The sequence below is a fragment of the Salvelinus namaycush genome, chromosome 2, assembly GCF_016432855.1.
Source record: "Salvelinus namaycush isolate Seneca chromosome 2, SaNama_1.0, whole genome shotgun sequence".
Taxonomy (NCBI): domain Eukaryota; kingdom Metazoa; phylum Chordata; class Actinopteri; order Salmoniformes; family Salmonidae; genus Salvelinus; species Salvelinus namaycush.
The window spans coordinates 10,994,382-11,012,960 of record NC_052308.1 but is presented as its reverse complement, the minus strand read 5'-3'; the positions used below and the strand labels follow the sequence as shown (position 1 = coordinate 11,012,960).

The following is an 18,579-nucleotide window of genomic DNA, read 5'->3' as shown; positions in this document are numbered from 1 at the left end:
AATCTACCTGCAGTAGAGCATGCTGGGAAATATGATAATGATGGGAGTGGTTTTGATGAGACTGTTTTACTCTCCACAGTGTAAAACAATAACTCTGCTTATAAACACCAACACTAAGGGTAGTTTTACATCACTGAGTGCTAATTTAACTTCTTCTTAATAGGGGGGCGCTGTTTTCACTTTGGAAAAAAATGTGCCCAAATTAAACGGCCTCGTACTCTGTTCTAGATCATACAATATGCATATTATTATTACTATTGGATAGAAAACACTGAATTATGTGAGTAAAACAGAACTCATTTGGCAGCAAACTTCCAGACAGGAAGTGAAAATTCTGAAAAAGGGGCTCTGTGTCAGGGCCTGCCTATTCAACTGGCTTTTATTTATGGATCTGTATGCACTTCATACGCCTTCCACTAGATGTCAACAGGCAGTAGAAGGTTGAATGGGGTGTCTAGCTTGATGTGAGGCCGAATAAGAGCTTTTGGAGTGACAGGTCCGCTCTTTTGTCAGTTTTCAACTGCGTGCCGGGGAACCTCACATTGTCTTCTGAAAAGCGTTCGGTATACACGACGAATTGCTCCGGCTCTGATTTTATTGGATACATATGAGAAGAACATCATAAAGTAGGATTTTCAACCGAGTTTGACCAGTTTATTTGACGTTATTGGGAATTTTGGAATTTTTCGTTCCAGGCGCCAAGAGTTGATGGGCATGTTCGCGCCACAATGCTAGCCAAAGTTGCTAATTCGACAGAAGAAATGGACATTCTAAAACCAAACAACGATTTATTCTGGAACTAGGACTCCTTGCACAACATTCTGATGGAAGATCAACAAAGGTAAGAGAATATTTATGATGTCATTTCGTATTTTTGTGGTAAATGTTGGCTCCAACAAGGCGGAGAATATATGAGCGCTGTCTCACAATACTGCATGCTGTATGTTGTACTAAAGTTATTTTTAGGTGACTGTCCAAAATATCTCCGGACATTTTGGCATATTGTGGCTATGTATTCACAATGTAAAACCAGGATTTGTACCTCTAAATATGCACATTTTCGAACAAAACATAAATGTATTGTATAACATGATGTTATAAGACTGTCATCTGATGAAGTTGTCCAAAGGTTAGTGATTAATTTGATCTCTATTTCTGGGTTTTGTGAAAGCTATTTTGGCGGTGAATAAATGGCGTTGTGTGTTTGGCTATTGTAGTGAGCTAATAGAAATATATATTGTGTTTTCGCTGTAAAAAATCGGAAATGATGGCTGGATTCACAAGATGTTTATCTTTCATTTGCTGTATTGGACTTGTGATTTCATGAAATTATATTATATGATATCCCTGTCCCGTTAGGCTAGGCTATGCTAGTCAGCTTTTTTGATGAGGAGGATCCCGGATCCGGGAGGGAGACTCATTAGAGGTTAACTCGTACAGAGTAAATTTAATTCCTGAATCAACACTAGAAATGTAACACTGAAAAATCAACACCGATCAATTTGCAGTGTACCCACCATGGCCGCCTGCGGACGTCATACAGGTCAATCTTATTGGGTGCTCTCCATGGAGTGGCTGGAAAAAGGAAGAAATGTAAAACATCATTCTGAACATCAGCTTGATCTTTTTTATTTATAGTTCAAGTTGATAATATCCTTATTAATAACGATCCAGGACCTACCTGGGTAATATCTTGTGACCCCCGTGGCGCTGCCGAACACCTGCCAGCGCAGAGAGCTGTCCTCCCGGCGGTTATCAATGAAAACCCTCTCCAGAGCCTGGGTCCAGTTCAGCTCATTCAGGATGACTGGTGCTGCAGGACAGGATGAGAGGAGAGGAGGACACACTATCAGCACAGTGTGTACAGTACAGCACAATCAACATGGCAATGACCAGGCTAGCACTGGGGGTAGAGCAGATCACATACTTATACTGGGTGTCCAGGATAATGTAGAAGTAATCCAAGACAATATGATGTCCTACAGGCCCTAGTTTTGTCACACCTGGACTACTGTCCAGTCGTGTGGTCAGGTGCCACAAAGAAGGAAAATTACAATTGGCCCAGAACAGGGCAAAACGGCAGGCCCTTAAATGTACATGGAGACCTAACATTAATAATATGCATGTCAGTCTCTCCTGGCTCAAAGTAGAGGAGAGATTGACGTCATCAATAGAGATTGACGTCATCACTAGAACTATTAACATGTTGAATGCACTGAAATGTCTGTTTAAACTACTAGCACACAGCTCAGACACCCATGCATACCCCACAAGACATGCCTCCAGAGGTCTCTCCACAGTCTCCAAGTCCAGAACAGACTATGGGAGGAGCACAGTACTAAACAGAGACATGACTACATGGAACTCTATTCCACATCAGGTTTTTATTTATTTTTATTTCACCATTATTTAACCAGGTAGGCTAGAGAACAAGTTCTCATTTACAACTGTGACCTGGCCAAGATAAAGCAAAGCAGTGCAACACAAACAACAACACAGAGTTACACATTGGATAAACAAACATACAGTCATTAATAAAATTGAAAAAGTCTATATACAGTGTGTGCAAATGAGGTAGGATAAGGCAGGTAAGGCAATAAATAGGCCATAGTGGTGAAATAAATACAATATAGAAATTAAACACTGGAGTGATAGATGTGCAGAAGATGAGTGTGCAAGTAGAGATACTGGGGTGCAAAGGAGCAAAATAAAATAAATAAATAACAGTATGGGGATGAGGTAGTTGGATGGGCTATTTGCAGATGTGCTATGTATAGGTGCAGCTGGTGCTTAAAGTTAGTGAGGGAGATATGAGTCTCCAGCTTCAGTGATTTTTGCAATTCGTTCCAGTCATTGGCAGCAGAGAACTGTAAGGAAAGGCGGCCAAAGGAGGAATAGGCTTTGGGGGTGACCAGTGCAATATACCTGCTGGAGCACGTGCTACGGGTGGGTGCTGCTATGGTGACCAGTGAGCTGAGATAAGGCGGGGCTTTACCTAGCAAAGACTTATAGATTACCTGGAGCCGGTGGGTTTGGCGACGAATACGGAGCGAGGGCCAGCCAACGAGAGCATACAGGTCGCAGTGGTGTGTAGTATATGGGGCTTTGGTGACAAAACTGATGGCACTGTGATAGACTGCATCCAATTTGCTGAGTAGAGTGTTGGCGGCTATTTTGTAAATGACATCGCCGAAGTCAAGGATCGGTAGGATATTCAGTATTACGAGGGTATGTTTGGCAGCATGAGTGAAGGATGCTTTGTTGCGAAATAGGAAGCCGATTCTAGATTTAATTTTGGATTGGAGATGCTTAATGTGAGTCTGGAAGGAGAGTTTACAGTCGAACCAGACATCTAGGTATTTGTAGTTGTCCACATATTCTAAGTCAGAACCGTCCAGAGTAGTGATGCTGGACGGGCGGACAGGTGTGGGCAGCGATCGGTTGAAGAGCGTGCATTTAGTTTTACTTGCATTTAAGAGCAGAGCAGGTAACTCATGCAAGCAATAAAATTTGATTTAAAAAACTGATACAAATACACCTTGTATTTATGGAAAGAGCATGGTTCCTAATGTGTGTGTGTATAACTTAAGGTCAGAGCTATATCTCACAAGTCGGTTGTACTTTATGAAAGGGATTTATGGGCCTGATCACCCATTTAACCAGAACTGGAAAACATGTTGAATGTTAGACTCATGTCTACATATATTCCACCACCAGCATGTCGCTCTCCCTCTCTCTCCTTCTATTACCACTCTTGCACTTTACATATTACTTTGTATCCTGTGAGTGCTATAATGCCCCTCTCCTAACACCCCCCCCCCCCCGCCCCACCCAATTCCTCATCTCCCCATTACCCTTGATCTGCTACCATATAAAAGGCTTTCAGTTCTTTACCCAATACCTGTCCTGCTATTTATCTCTTACTTTGCATCCTGTGCATGCCACCAACCCCCTGCAACAGAGAAAGCCTTTCAGTTCCTGTTTAATAGCTGAGCTGGAGTCAGAAGATGGGGCACGCAATCAGAGGTTTAATGGGCTCTTGATTAAAGGAGAAACAGGACGAGGCGCTGAGCTGAGCATAACTTCACTGGCTTTCCTGATTTAATTACTCAACCAACCACAGCCAGAAAAGCCGCTGAACCACCAAGTCCAGCTTTCTCCCCTTCTCGTTTGAATTTCACACAAATAAACGATCATTATCCACTTTTCCCATGATTTTCAATTACTGCTCCGAGTTGCTGACGAACTGTCAGGTTAGAGAGGGGCTTGATCTGCCCTCACCCCACCCTTGCCCTCACCCCCACCCTCGCACCGACCTGCCCCCACCCCATCTCTCACTCCCAGCCTCGCCCTGACCTGCCCCCACTCTTCGCCCTCGCCCCCTCCCTTATCCTTACCCGACCTGCTCCACCTTCACCCTTGACCTCAACCCCGCCCTCACCCCGACCTGCTTGCTTGCACAGGAAGACATGGCCCCTGAGCACTTTGTGGGGCTCATCTTTCTAAGAAACAGGCCTCTCTCTGATATCTTGAAAAGGTGAAACTGCGGATGCTCTCCAGGCCATGGTACTCCAGCAATCATCCCTAGCAGCAGATCCCTAATGGAACCTGACATAAAATCAGACACAATAAAGGATTCCATTTGCTGCTCTTCATTAGTGCGTGTATTCTCTCTCTCTCTCTCTCTCTCTCTCTCTCTCTCTCTCTCTCTCTCTCTCTCGCTCTCGCTCTCGCTCTCTCTCTCTCTCTCTCTCTCTCTCTCTCTCTCTCTCTCTCTCTCTCTCTCTCTCTCTCTCTCTCTCTCTCTCTCTCTCTCTCTCTGAACGTGGCACAGGCTCTGATGAACAGTGATCAAAATGTATCTTTGCCTTCTGTTTAATCTTAGTGCTTTTTGAAGTCTGTTCAGTTTCGGTTCGATTATTAAAAAATAATCACGCTTTTCCATTTGGGTTGAATGCTGTAACAACACAGAATAAAACAATCACTAAAAGTCCCATGACGGTAGTGACTGCCCATTACTGCTTATCACTTATTAACCATCATTTATTCACATTACTTTAATATAATATTTCAGTTGTTGTGTATATTACATTTGATTTATTTGATGACTTTACTATTTCAGTCATCTCTATAGAGCTTCTGCCTATTCTGTCTAAAAAAATCACTATTTTGGAGTTCTTAAAAGTAAACAAGGCATACTTTTATGACTGCTGAATACCAACTATCAATCACTTAGATCATGTATTTTTAGGTAGAGATACCTTACAAAGCAACAGCTGCATTCTATATCGCCTCACGATCCCACATTCCTGTCTCTCTTCTGTAGCAGGTGTAAAAGAAACACCTGACAACTAGATGCGCAATGGATAATGGTCATTGTAGTAAATTACCACATTTGATGCACTAAATTATGTAGAATAATGGCCTGTTGGAAACTACAACTCCCTGCTACATAGCACAGATCTGATTTCTCTAGAAGAAGAAAACAAACACAAAGTGGAATTCAAATAATTTAACCTGTCAGTCAATTAGTTGTTAAAAAAATGATAAAATAACCAACATTTTGGTTAATCACTCAGCACAACTTAATCTTAATCCAGCGTTATAGAAGGCAGTTAATACACACACAGACAGACACGTCTGGTGTGATATATTACAGGCGGGAATACAAACGATCCCACATAACAAATCCATTTGGGATGATAGAAGTAGCTATTAAATGGATAAGGCCTTTGAAGAAGTAATAACCATTATTATCGTCATCATCTTCATGAAGATCTTTTTACCGTTCCTCTGAAGAGTGGCCAAGAGATCCTACTGCACCATGCTGGTAATAGAACATACATTCCCCGTACAATAGAACCAGCTATAGTGGCGGTAATAGAACATACATTTCCCATACAATAGAACCAGCTATAGTGGCGGTAATAGAACATAAATTCTCCATACAATAGAACCAGCTATATATACAGTGGTTGTAACAGAACATCAATTCTCCATACAATAGAACCAGCTATACATTCAGTGGTTGTAACAGAACATCAATTCTCCATACAATAGAACCAGCTATACAGTGGTGATAATATAACATACATTCTCCATACAATAGAACCAGCTGTATATACAGTGGTGGTAATAGAACATATTCTCCATACAATAGAACCAGCTATACAGTGGTGGTAATAGAACCTACATTCTCCATACAATAGAACCAGCTATACAGTGGTGGTAATAGAACCTACATTCTCCATACAATAGAACCAGCTATACAGTGGTGGTAATAGAACCTACATTCTCCATACAATAGAACCAGCTATACAGTGGTGGTAATAGAACCTACATTCTCCATACAATAGAACCAGCTATACAGTGGTTGTAACAGAATATACGTTCTCCATACAATAGAACCAGCTATATATTCAGTGGTTGTAACAGAATATACGTTCTCCATACAATAGAACCAGCTATATATTCAGTGGTTGTAACAGAACATCAATTCTCCATACAATAGAACCAGCTATACAGTGGTGATAATAGAACCTCTATTCTCCATACAATAGAACCAGCTATACAGTGGTGGTAATAGAACATACATTCTCCATACAATAGAGCCAGCTGTATATACAGTGGTGGTAATAGAACCTACATTCTCCATACAATAGAACCAGCTGTATATACAGTGGTGGTAATAGAACCTACATTCTCCATACAATAGAACCAGCTGTATATACAGTGGTGGTAATAGAACCTACATTCTCCATACAATAGAACCAGCTGTATATACAGTGGTGGTAATAGAACCTACATTCTCCATACAATAGAACCAGCTGTATATACAGTGGTGGTAATAGAACCTACATTCTCCATACAATAGAACCAGCTGTATATACAGTGGTGGTAATAGAACCTACATTCTCCATACAATAGAACCAGCTGTATATACAGTGGTGGTAATAGAACCTACATTCTCCATACAATAGTAAAGGAGGTCCTTTTAACAAACAAGTACAGTACACATTTCTTTTTAATACACACAGCACAGGGGTAATCTTTTTTTTTTACACTGGCAGATGTGGGCTATTTTTTGGATCCCATTAACTACATAGTCTGCAATCTCAAACATGGCAAAAACTGCCACGCCCCACATCCCTCTCCTTAGCATCCACCTCTCTCTCTCTCTCTCTCTCTTTCCAAAGCTGTCTCATCTGGTCCGGCAGTGGGCTTAAAACCCTGGTCTTACAAACCTTTCATCCAACAGATGAAAACCAAATAGCTGCCTGAAACTGGCACCACCTCACACATCTACAAGGACTTCGTAAAACAAGGTCTGGGCACTCTGAAGGAATGCATGTTTTCCTCCAAGTTTTCCAGAGACAGAAGAAGAGAAAGGTTGACACAATTTAAGTGAACTTCACGAAACATATGCTAATGTTACTTCTCTCAGAAAAAGTAGATTGAAGTTCGCTAAAACACCTATGAGGACATGGAATGTATTTACAGTGTAACCAACTGAAGTAACACTCGAATTCAAATAACATGCCGTAGCCTACATTAATATGTGGTACATGAGATGAACTATGTTTATATGGATAAAACTGTTTGAAACGCTGTATTTCTGATTGAAGCCCTCAATCCTGCTCTCAAACTTCCCGAACTGTGAAGAGCAAATCAAATGCAGAACGTCTCCTAAGAATCACGAATATGAAATGAAAGACTGGAGAGATCTCCACCCAAAGACTTTTTCTAATTAAAGTGATGCAGTCAAAAATAAACAAATGAAATGTAATTTGTGAGCTTGGTGGTGAGTGAAGTGGAGTCTGGTGTGCTGACTGTTCTCATTAGAGTGTTGGTAAACGATAGTGCCCCTTCACTGGGCATACACTTTAGGGGTGGGGGTAGGGAGGGGGGTGCAGGGGGTGCTGGGACGAGTATGGGGCGGAAGACAGAGCGAATCAAATCAAGAGGAACGGTAGAAATATTAATAGAGCCATGTGGTGATTTTAGCTGTCTTCTCCCTCTGAGTGAAAAACAGACTTTAAATCCCCCATACAGTCATTTCCTTTCAAAATGACTTTTGCTTTTCTTTCTCAGTCTCTCGCTCCATAAATCTGTCTTGATGTTGAGGAGGACTGAGATGATCTCCAGCATAGCGTGAGCTGGGTGACAGAAAGAACATGTCTATTTCAGCCATAGGATGAGCCTGAGGTGGGCTGGATGGATGCACACAGCACATACTTTTAGATGTCATTTGACTGTCTTTAACTACCCCTTTTAGCCTAAATTAAATCACTTCTCTATTCAAAAATCCATATTGTTATACTGTAAATTAATTACCCATTACTCACATAAATTGTGGTATTCCTCTAAAAGTTACAATAAGGTCCAGTAATTGAATCTACTATATAGTTGGTGTCCTGAGTTTAGAGCGAATTACTATCTAAATCACTTCTCCAAAATTTCATCAGTTCTCTTCTCCTTCAGTTCTGATGCCTGAGTCTTTGTGCTGCTTTACCTGGGAAACACCAGCAGACTATAGATCACTTATTAAATACGGCAATGCTTCAGAGCCTGTTCATTCTATTGAAATCCCTTGGATACTAATCTCTCCCTCTGTTTTAAACCCTCTACTATACCCTCAGATTATTTCTCTATCTACTGAAGTCTATATCGCTGATTTCTGTTGTGAGCCCCCTAGTTTCTGTGACTGTGTCTTTTGCTCTTTTTGGATGGAACCCATGACATGGCATGTGTTCCATCATGTTTGCCTGAAGATGTCCAGAGGGGTGCCTGAACCACAAACAGTCACAGTGTCCACGCCACACCTACTACAGCACCACGGCAGAGCAGTAGCTAACATTCAGGGAACATGTGCTTTTAGCTGGTGGTTTGGGCATTAATGTTGGGCTTGTTTGCTCTCTCTCTCTCGCTCTCTCTCATTAGCTGGGAGAAAGAAAGAGTGAGAGAGGGACAGCAGCCTCCCTTCAAAGGAGAGGAGGACTAATCCTTCCATTCATTCTAACCAGCAAAGCTTCACTTCACCCACTCTTTCATGTACACATGCAATTAGTCACTCCTCACCATTCTATTGTAATAAGCACATTGCTCACAGCTGATGTGTACAATAGAACGGCAATGACAGGATCTGCCACTGCTCTGCATGCAGGGGATTTGAACTTTATCCAACTTCAAGACTAAAGAAAGAACATGTTTGGGTTTTCCTGTACTTAAATGTGTCTTTATCTTTACTCTTCCGTTACTATGACAACATACATGTAAATATAGCCGAATGTGTGTTTAAGTGGTTATCTCTGAAATGAAAAGGGTTCCAGCAACACCAGCGATTACTTACTACTGTACCGTATAGCAGCTGTGTCTGCAAAACTATTAATACCATCTTCAGTCTGGTGCAATAACCATTATATTACACAGGTGTGAAGCTTATCTGAAACTAAAGACAGACCCAGGAGTTAAAGAGGTGATGAAACTAAAGACAGACCCAGGAGATAAAGAGGTGATGAAACTAAAGACAGACCCAGGAGATAAAGAGGTGATGAAACTAAAGACAGACCCAGGAGATAAAGAGGTGATGAAACTAAAGACAGACCCAGGAGATAAAGAGGTGATGAAACTAAAGACAGACCCAGGAGATAAAGAGGTGATGAAACTAAAGACAGACCTAGGAGATAAAGAGGTGAAGGTTTTCTATAATTTCAGCCAGAAGGAGCACTCACAAGCTAAAATGGGTCCCCGAAAAGTGAACACAACTGTGTACTACGTCATCCATTTCGTATAATATGTTATGAATTTGTAAGTGCTGAAGATCCCGGACTGCATCTTTAAGTGTGTGATGGGATTCTTTCAGTGGTTTTTATTTAACCTTTTACTGCAGTTTGCTAAATAAGGGTCATACAAAGTGTTTATTGGTAGTCTTAATCAAATATACTTTGAAACAAAAGTATACACCTCACACACGTTTCTGGGCTTTAAAAAAAGAAGACACCTGTACCATGCATTGTATTTTGAGTTTGCATCCCAAAATTACACTTAATAAACATCACAGAAAATTGAAATATAACAAAACCGTTTGACATAGAAACAGCAGATTATCTGAATTTGTTTGTTGTTGTTTGTTTATGAATGATGAAATTTGTGAAAAATATGAATGACATTCCACCGATGAGGTCACTAGGTCATTTGACTGCAGGAAAGGGCTTCCTCTCCTATCCTTGTTTCTCTGTGATTCCCTGTAAGATTATATTCCCCTGAGCTCTTCCCCGGCAATTATTCAGCAAAACTCTCCCTGCCATTCGTTCCCTCAATGTTTCCCTAACATTCACCCACCACAAGAATAAAACCTCTCTCTCCACATCAATTTATTCCTCTGTGGCTTTTTCTGTGGCGGTGTCCGTTCTGCAATAAGCATTGATAATTAGAAGAAAACTGTGTGAATGTTTGACCTAAGTTAATTAGAAAGTTTGCAGACTTGGCAGCAGGAATCAGCAGTGGAATAATGAATCATAAAATGGTTCATTACTGTGCCCAGGGAACACTCTCAATCTCAATAAACGGACATGGTCCCTGGCAGACAAATCAAACCAGGACTCATACACTGCCTCATTTAGCTGCTGAAAGGAACTCAATAAAAAAATAAAAAGCTTTTAGCTCTAAACGGTTTCTATTATTAAAGTCTCTCTCCTCCTCCTTTTCTCCTTCTCCCTCTCTCTCCCTCACTCCCTCTCTCTCTTTTCCTCTCTCTCAGGCTCTTTCTCTTGGTCCATCTCCCGTGTGTCAAAACTCTGTTGTTGCCATATCATTACTATGCCTAACGCAATTTTGTAAAAACTACTTGTCATGCAAAAACCAGCTCCTTCCAACCCTCAAATATAACAGAGAAAACCAATCATATTACTAAAGTTTCATGGTTCGACCCTCTTCTCTTAGGCGTTCATTATCAAAGCACTACAATAACAACCCCTTCAAGTACACAGAGGATGAGTGCTCATAATAAACTCTATTCATTTACTCCATCCACAAAGCATAACACAGAACACTAAACTCATCCATACCATAGTCTACCAGCACTTACTGCCTTAGACACACAATACCACACAATACGCCAGCTCCTGTGTAGATAGCACCCTGTTCATTTTCTATCCCGTAGTGGCTGTGGTGTGGACACTGACTGTTTGTGGTTCAGGCAAACATGATGGAACACATGCCATGTCATGAGTTCCATCCAAAAAGAGCAAAAGACACAGTCACAGAAACTAGGGGGCTCACAACAGAAATCAGCGATATAGACTTCAGTAGATAGAGAAATAATCTGAGGGTATAGTAGAGGGTTTAAAACAGAGGGAGAGATTAGTATCAGAGGGATTTCAATAGAATGAACAGGCTCTGAAGCATTGCTGTATTTAATAAGTGATCTATAGTCTGCTGGTGTTTCCCAGGTAAAGTAGCACAAAGACTCAGGCATCAGAACTGAAGGAGAAGAGAACTGATGAAATTTTGGAGAAGTGATTTAGATAGTAATTCGCTCTAAACTCAGGACACCAACTATATAGTAGATTCAATTACTGGACCTTATTGTAACTTTTAGACTCAGTTCCAGGCTTTTATTCTCTAATGCTGACCATGTCACTCTCCTGCTGCTTTGCTCTGTTCTTTCTGGGTTGGCCAGACAGCCTTTCCTGCTCACTCACAATGCTGCTGCTCCACTGACCCTAAAGCTCTTTCAATGAGCCCAGACCTCTCAAGACCCACAGACAAACGTTCCACCCACATCAGCTCCTCATCAGTTCCTCATCAGCTCCTCATCAGTTCCTCATCAGCTCCTCATCAGTTCCTCGTGAGCTCCCCTAGCCACCTATGGTGTTCCAGCAGAAGCTTTCTCCTTCGGTACTGAGCATGTCTCTGCCCTTTCGACAGCGCTCCAAGCCCCAGGAACTCAGAGGTAGAAATGTCCCAGGAGGATAATAGGCTATTTTCTTTCAACTCTACATGAAAATCAGCTTTTAACTTGAGATCTCTGGGGCCATTTGTATCAAGCGTCTTAGAGTAGGAGTGCTGAACTAGGATCAAGTCGGCTGTCTATGCAAATCTTATTTATTGCGATCTAATAGGCAAAACTGATCCTAGATCAGCACTCCTACTCTGAGATGCTTGATACATTTGCTTGACTTATTCCTAATAACATTATTTTATAGCTTAACACTACTGGTCATAATATTTTGTGCTACTGCTAACTCAATGTCCAAATATGAAGTTAGTTACTCACCTTTATCATATGCATACAGTGCATAACCACAATATTGTATAACAATACCATGTGTTGTATGCTTGTATTTAGAATTTATTATATATGTGTTATTGACAGAAGCTAGGCTACTGAAGGATTTGAATGTGAGTATGATTGGCTTCTGTATATGAGTACTGCATTTTACTCAACTAAGGAAAAATAACAGCACTCAAACAGCATGCTCATAACGGCGCTGATGCCAAAGCTGAAACAGCTGGGCCAATCTTTCCACTGCAGACTACGCACAGGGACTTGATTTTCCCACAGTAAACATTTTCTGCTGAGCAAAACTCTTTCAAATGAACATCCTCCCAGAGTATTCCATTCTACTACTATGCCTATATAATCCCCAGCAGGCTAAATCACAAAGCCTTTATTCATATATAAGTCCCAGTAAAGGCATATCTTTGAGAGAATCTAGGGGCCAGCACAAAATGGCTACGGGAACAACAGGCAGGACTGATTGCGCCATGGTTGGTTCTCCATGTTCTTTGTCCCCTCGTCCGGGATAAAGAGCGGCTAACTCTGAAGATTGGCTGAGAGAGGCTGCTGGAAAAGCTTGTTACAAACCGGGTACCTAGCTTCTATGCCTCAGAAATAAAGAGGTTCTTCTGATGAAGAGGAAGACTGCAAACAAAACAGGTAGAAATGGTGGTCTATCTGTTAGCAGATCATTGGTGAATTATTTGGGATACAGCCTGAGCGTGAGTGTGAACACATTCATGTCCAACAGATTACAATATGATAACAGAGAGATAACAGAGAGAGTACCCAGCAAACTGGGAACATTCCAAGAACATTAGCTTAGATTCCCATGAAGTTCTAGTTAGACTTTTATCTAACATTAGGATGATAACGTCTCAAAATATATATGTTTTTATGATTTAAATTAAATATCCTTGGAATGTTCTCATGACATTAATTTAAATGTTGTGCACAACATCTGAAACAACCACCACAGAACGTTCCCAAAAAGTTCTCATTAGGTTTCCAGGTAATGTAATAACACAATGTACCAGTAATATTTTCCCAGCAAACCAAAATTGGTTATGTGAAAGTTCCCAGAAAATTTGATAGGTTGTGGCAAATGTTCTCATAACATAAAACTGTCCAGTCGTGCGGATGATTATACAACATTTATATAAAACATTCATCTGATATTGCAAGAACGTTCACAAAACACACTTTGTCTGTTCTTTAAAGGTTCCCAGAATGTTTCATTAGGTTGTGAGAACAGTCTGTTGAGAACATTGTGGGGACATCACAAACTATATGTTTCCAAAGCACACAAACTGTCCAGTTGTGCAGATGATTATACAATGTTTATTTTAGGGTGCAAAAAACATTCACCTGATGTTACAAGAATGTTCTCAGAACATATTTAGTCTGTTCTTTAAAAGTTCCCAGAATGTTTCATTAGATTGTGGGAACAGTCTGGTGAGAACATTGTGGGGACATCACAAAAGATATGTTCCCAAAACACAAAAACTGTTCAGTTGTACGGATGATTATACAATGTTTCTTTTAGGGTGCAAAAAAACATTCACCTGATGTGACGAGAACTTTCCCAAAACACAGTTTTTATGTTCTTAAAAAGTCCTAACACATTTGTCTAGGTTGTGGGAACATTGTGGGGATATATCAAGAGATATGTTCCCAAAACACTAAAACTGGCCAGTTGTGCTGACATTCAGATAATGTTTGTATCAGGGTGCACAAAACATAATTTTGGTGTTGCAGTAATGTTGACAGAACAGGCTTTAAAGGTTCCCAAAACATTTAATTAGGTTGTGGGAACAGTGTGGGTACATTACAAGAGATTCCTAAGACACAAAATATTCTCAGTTGTGATGACATTCATACAATGTTTAAGTTAGGTTGCACAGGACATTCCCTTCATTCTGTAAGAATGTTGACAGAACACATGGTCAAAGTTCTTTAAAGGTTCCAAGAAAATGTTATGAAGTTATGGGAATTATCTGGGACGTTGCAAGAATAGTATTGTGATATTCAAAAAGGTCGAACAGAACATTCCCACAATGTGGCACAATGTTCCACAATTTCCAAATGAGTCAGTTTTTATTACATTCATAGCGTATTTGCTTTAGGCTTAACATAATATCCTATGAATATTCAAACAATATACATTTTACCTTGTCTTGGTGGTCCTCAGAACATTTCAAAACCATTTAGAAAATGTTATATTTAAGTTTGAACTAATATTACCACAACATTCTCATTTGTAGCTCTTAAAGCCAATTGGAATACATCCCCATTATGTTTCCATCCATTATGTTTCCATTTAATGACTGTATTGTTGGCCCACTCCAAGGTGATAGACACACAGTATTTTAATCTAGAAGATATTTGAACAGCATTTAATCATACAAATTTAACCATATGTTTTACACTTCATATGTTGACAATCTGCACATGTGGGGTTTGTACCTGCAATGTTTGGTTCCCAAGCCAGGTCTTTCATACTCTGTGCCACCAGGGAAGTGCTCTTATGGCTTCTTTTTTTCAATATATAGCCATGGCTGTATGCTCAATCAGGAATTCCATGCTTCCTTTTAAACCTTCTTAGACATAACTAACGGTTAACTGGGTTAGTCACCATCACTTCCCCATCCTCTGTATAAGCTGCGTACTTCTGGGTCCATGTTCACAAGGTATCCAGGACTATGAGTGCTGATCTAGGAACACTTTTGCTTCTCAGATCATGAAAAATAAGACAGGGTTGCGTTTTCTAAGAAGTTGAACAGTTAATTGTTACAAAATGTTTTATTTTTTACTGTTAGTCTAAATTCTGAATAACTGACTGAATTTACAAATCTGGATGATTAAAAGACATTGTTCTCTTTTAGTAGAGTACATCTGAGCCTCAATGCCAGTTTTTTTTTCTCAAAAGAAACATGGTTAAAGAATATGTGGGATTTAACCTGCAATCTTTGGATCTGCAGCCAGATCATTAACCCTCTGTGCCACCTGGGGATATCTGCATCCTGGCAGGGTCTAATATGGCCAATCAGGACACAGAACACCATTTCTGATTTATTAAAATAATTCCATCCTCTTCATATGCTGTGTACTTGTAACAAATTTAAAATTCCATGTGTCTCTAAATCACAATACAGTCCTCAAATGTGAATTACCATTAAAAATGGAGAGAAACATAATAGAGATGTATTCCAATCTGATTTCTTATGCTCTAAGGAACTATACATGTGCATGCTGAGAATGTTGTGGCAATAATAGGTCAAACTTAAATATAACATTTTATAAATTGCATGAATATTAATAGAATATTATGTTAAACCTAAAAGAAATATGCTATGAACGTCATGAAAATTGATTTATTTGGAAATTGTGGAACATTGTGCAATATTGTGGGAATATGAGAATATTCGCAATAACATCCCAGACAACTCCCATAACTTAATTAAATGTTCTAGAAACCTTTAAAGAACTTAGACCACATGTTCAGGGCTCCGGGCAGCCGAGCGGAAATGGAGGAAAACTCGCCTCCCTGCGGACCTGGCATCCTTTCACTCCCTCCTCTCTACATTCTCCTCTTCTGTCTCTGCTGCTAAAGCCACTTTCTACCACTCTAAATTCCAAGCATCTGCCTCTAACCCTAGGAAGCTCTTTGCCACCTTCTCCTCCCTCCTGAATCCTCCTCCCCCTCCTCCCCCCTCCTCCCTCTCTGCAGATGACTTCGTCAACCATTTTGAAAAAAAGGTCGACGGCATCCGATCCTCGTTTGCTAAGTCAAACGACACCGCTGGTTCTGCTCACACTGCCCTACCCTGTGCTTTGACCTCTTTCTCCCCTCTCTCTCCAGATGAAATCTCGCGTCTTGTGACGGCCGGCCGCCCAACAACCTGCCCGCTTGACCCTATCCCCTCCTCTCTTCTCCAGACCATTTCCGGAGACCTTCTCCCTTACCTCACCTCGCTCATCAACTCATCCTTGACCGCTGGCTACGTCCCTTCCGTCTTCAAGAGAGCGAGAGTTGCACCCCTTCTGAAAAAACCTACACTCGATCCCTCCGATGTCAACAACTACAGACCAGTATCCCTTCTTTCTTTTCTCTCCAAAACTCTTGAACGTGCCGTCCTTGGCCAGCTCTCCTGCTATCTCTCTCAGAATGACCTTCTTGATCCAAATCAGTCAGGTTTCAAGACTAGTCATTCAACTGAGACTGCTCTTCTCTGTGTCACGGAGGCGCTCCGCACTGCTAAAGCTAACTCTCTCTCCTCTGCTCTCATCCTTCTAGACCTATCGGCTGCCTTTGATACTGTGAACCATCAGATCCTCCTCTCCACCCTCTCCGAGCTGGGCATCTCCGGCGCGGCCCACGCTTGGATTGCGTCCTACCTGACAGGTCGCTCCTACCAGGTGGCGTGGCGAGAATCTGTCTCCGCACCACGTGCTCTCACCACTGGTGTCCCCCAGGGCTCTGTTCTAGGCCCTCTCCTATTCTCGCTATACACCAAGTCACTTGGCTCTGTCATATCCTCACATGGTCTCTCCTATCATTGCTATGCAGACGACACACAATTAATCTTCTCCTTTCCCCCCTCTGATAACCAGGTGGCGAATCGCATCTCTGCATGTCTGGCAGACATATCAGTGTGGATGACGGATCACCACCTCAAGCTGAACCTCGGCAAGACGGAGCTGCTCTTCCTCCCGGGGAAGGACTGCCCGTTCCATGATCTCGCCATCACGGTTGACAACTCCATTGTGTCCTCCTCCCAGAGTGCTAAGAACCTTGGCGTGATCCTGGACAACACCCTGTCGTTCTCAACTCACATCAAGGCAGTGACCCGTTCCTGTAGGTTCATGCTCTACAACATTCGCAGAGTACGACCCTGCCTCACACAGGAAGCGGCGCAGGTCCTAATCCAGGCACTTGTCATCTCCCGTCTGGATTACTGCAACTCGCTGTTGGCTGGGCTCCCTGCCTGTGCTATTAAACCCCTACAACTCATCCAGAACGCCGCAGCCCGTCTGGTGTTCAACCTTCCCAAGTTCTCTCACGTCACCCCGCTCCTCCGCTCTCTCCACTGGCTTCCAGTTGAAGCTCGCATCCGCTACAAGACCATGGTGCTTGCCTACGGAGCTGTGAGGGGAACGGCACCTCCGTACCTTCAGGCTCTGATCAGGCCCTACACCCAAACAAGGGCACTGCGTTCATCCACCTCTGGCCTGCTCGCCTCCCTACCTCTGAGGAAGTACAGTTCCCGCTCAGCCCAGTCAAAACTGTTCGCTGCTCTGGCACCCCAATGGTGGAACAAACTCCCTCACGACGCCAGGTCAGCGGAGTCAATCACCACCTTCCGGAGACACCTGAAACCCCACCTCTTTAAGGAATACCTAGGATAGGATAAAGTAATCCTTCTAACCCCCCCCTCCCCCTTAAAAGAGTTAGATGCACTATTGTAAAGTGGTTGTTCCACTGGATATCATAAGGTGAATGCACCAATTTGTAAGTCGCTCTGGATAAGAGCGTCTGCTAAATGACTTAAATGTAAATGTAAATGTTCTGTAAACATTCTTACAACATTAAGGGAATGTCCTGTGCAACCTAACTTAAACATTATATGAATGTCATCACAGCTGAGCATATTTTGTGTTTTGGGAACATATCTCTTGCAATGTACACACACTGTTCCCACAACCTAATTAAACATTATGGGAACTTTTAAAGAACTCAGAAAGGCTGTTCTGTCAACATTCTTGCAACATCAAAGGAATGTTTTGTGCACCCTGATACAAACATTATCTGACTGTCAGCACAACTGGACAGTTTTAGTGTTTTGGGAACCTATCTCTTGATATATCTCCACAACTTTCCAACAAGAAACATTTGGGACCCTTTAAATAACAGACTAAATGTGTTCTGGGAACGTTCTTGTAACGTCAGGTGAATGTTTTTTGCACCCTATATGAAACATTGTAGAATCATCCGAACAACTGGATACTTTTGGGGTTTTGGAAACATATAGTGATGTCCCCACAATGTTCTCACCAGACTGTTCCTAGAACCAAATTAAACATTATGGGAACCTTTAAAGAACAGATTAAATGTGTTCTAGGAATGTTCTTGCAACACCGGGTGAATGTTTTATATAAAAATTCTATAGTCATTAGCACAACTGGACAGTTTTGTGTTAATGTGAACATTTTCCGTAACCTAACAAATGTCCTGGGAACTTTCACAGAACCAATTTTGGTTTGTTGGTTAGAGAGAAAATAAAGGGTGACTGCGAGAT

The 18,579-nt window shown here is 41.5% G+C and overlaps 1 protein-coding gene across 1 annotated transcript in view; it reads right to left on the bottom strand.

Annotated features, from left to right (window-relative positions):
- Positions 1 to 18,579, bottom strand: part of LOC120020369 (voltage-dependent calcium channel subunit alpha-2/delta-2-like) — a 298,389-nt gene that overhangs the window by 72,253 nt on the left and 207,557 nt on the right. Inside the window, exons 7-8 of the mRNA XM_038963972.1 lie at positions 1,682 to 1,813; positions 1,518 to 1,575 (exon numbers count right to left, since the gene is read on the bottom strand). Of these exons, the coding sequence (XP_038819900.1) occupies positions 1,518 to 1,575; positions 1,682 to 1,813 (190 nt within the window). The remainder of the gene's footprint in view (positions 1 to 1,517; positions 1,576 to 1,681; positions 1,814 to 18,579) is intronic.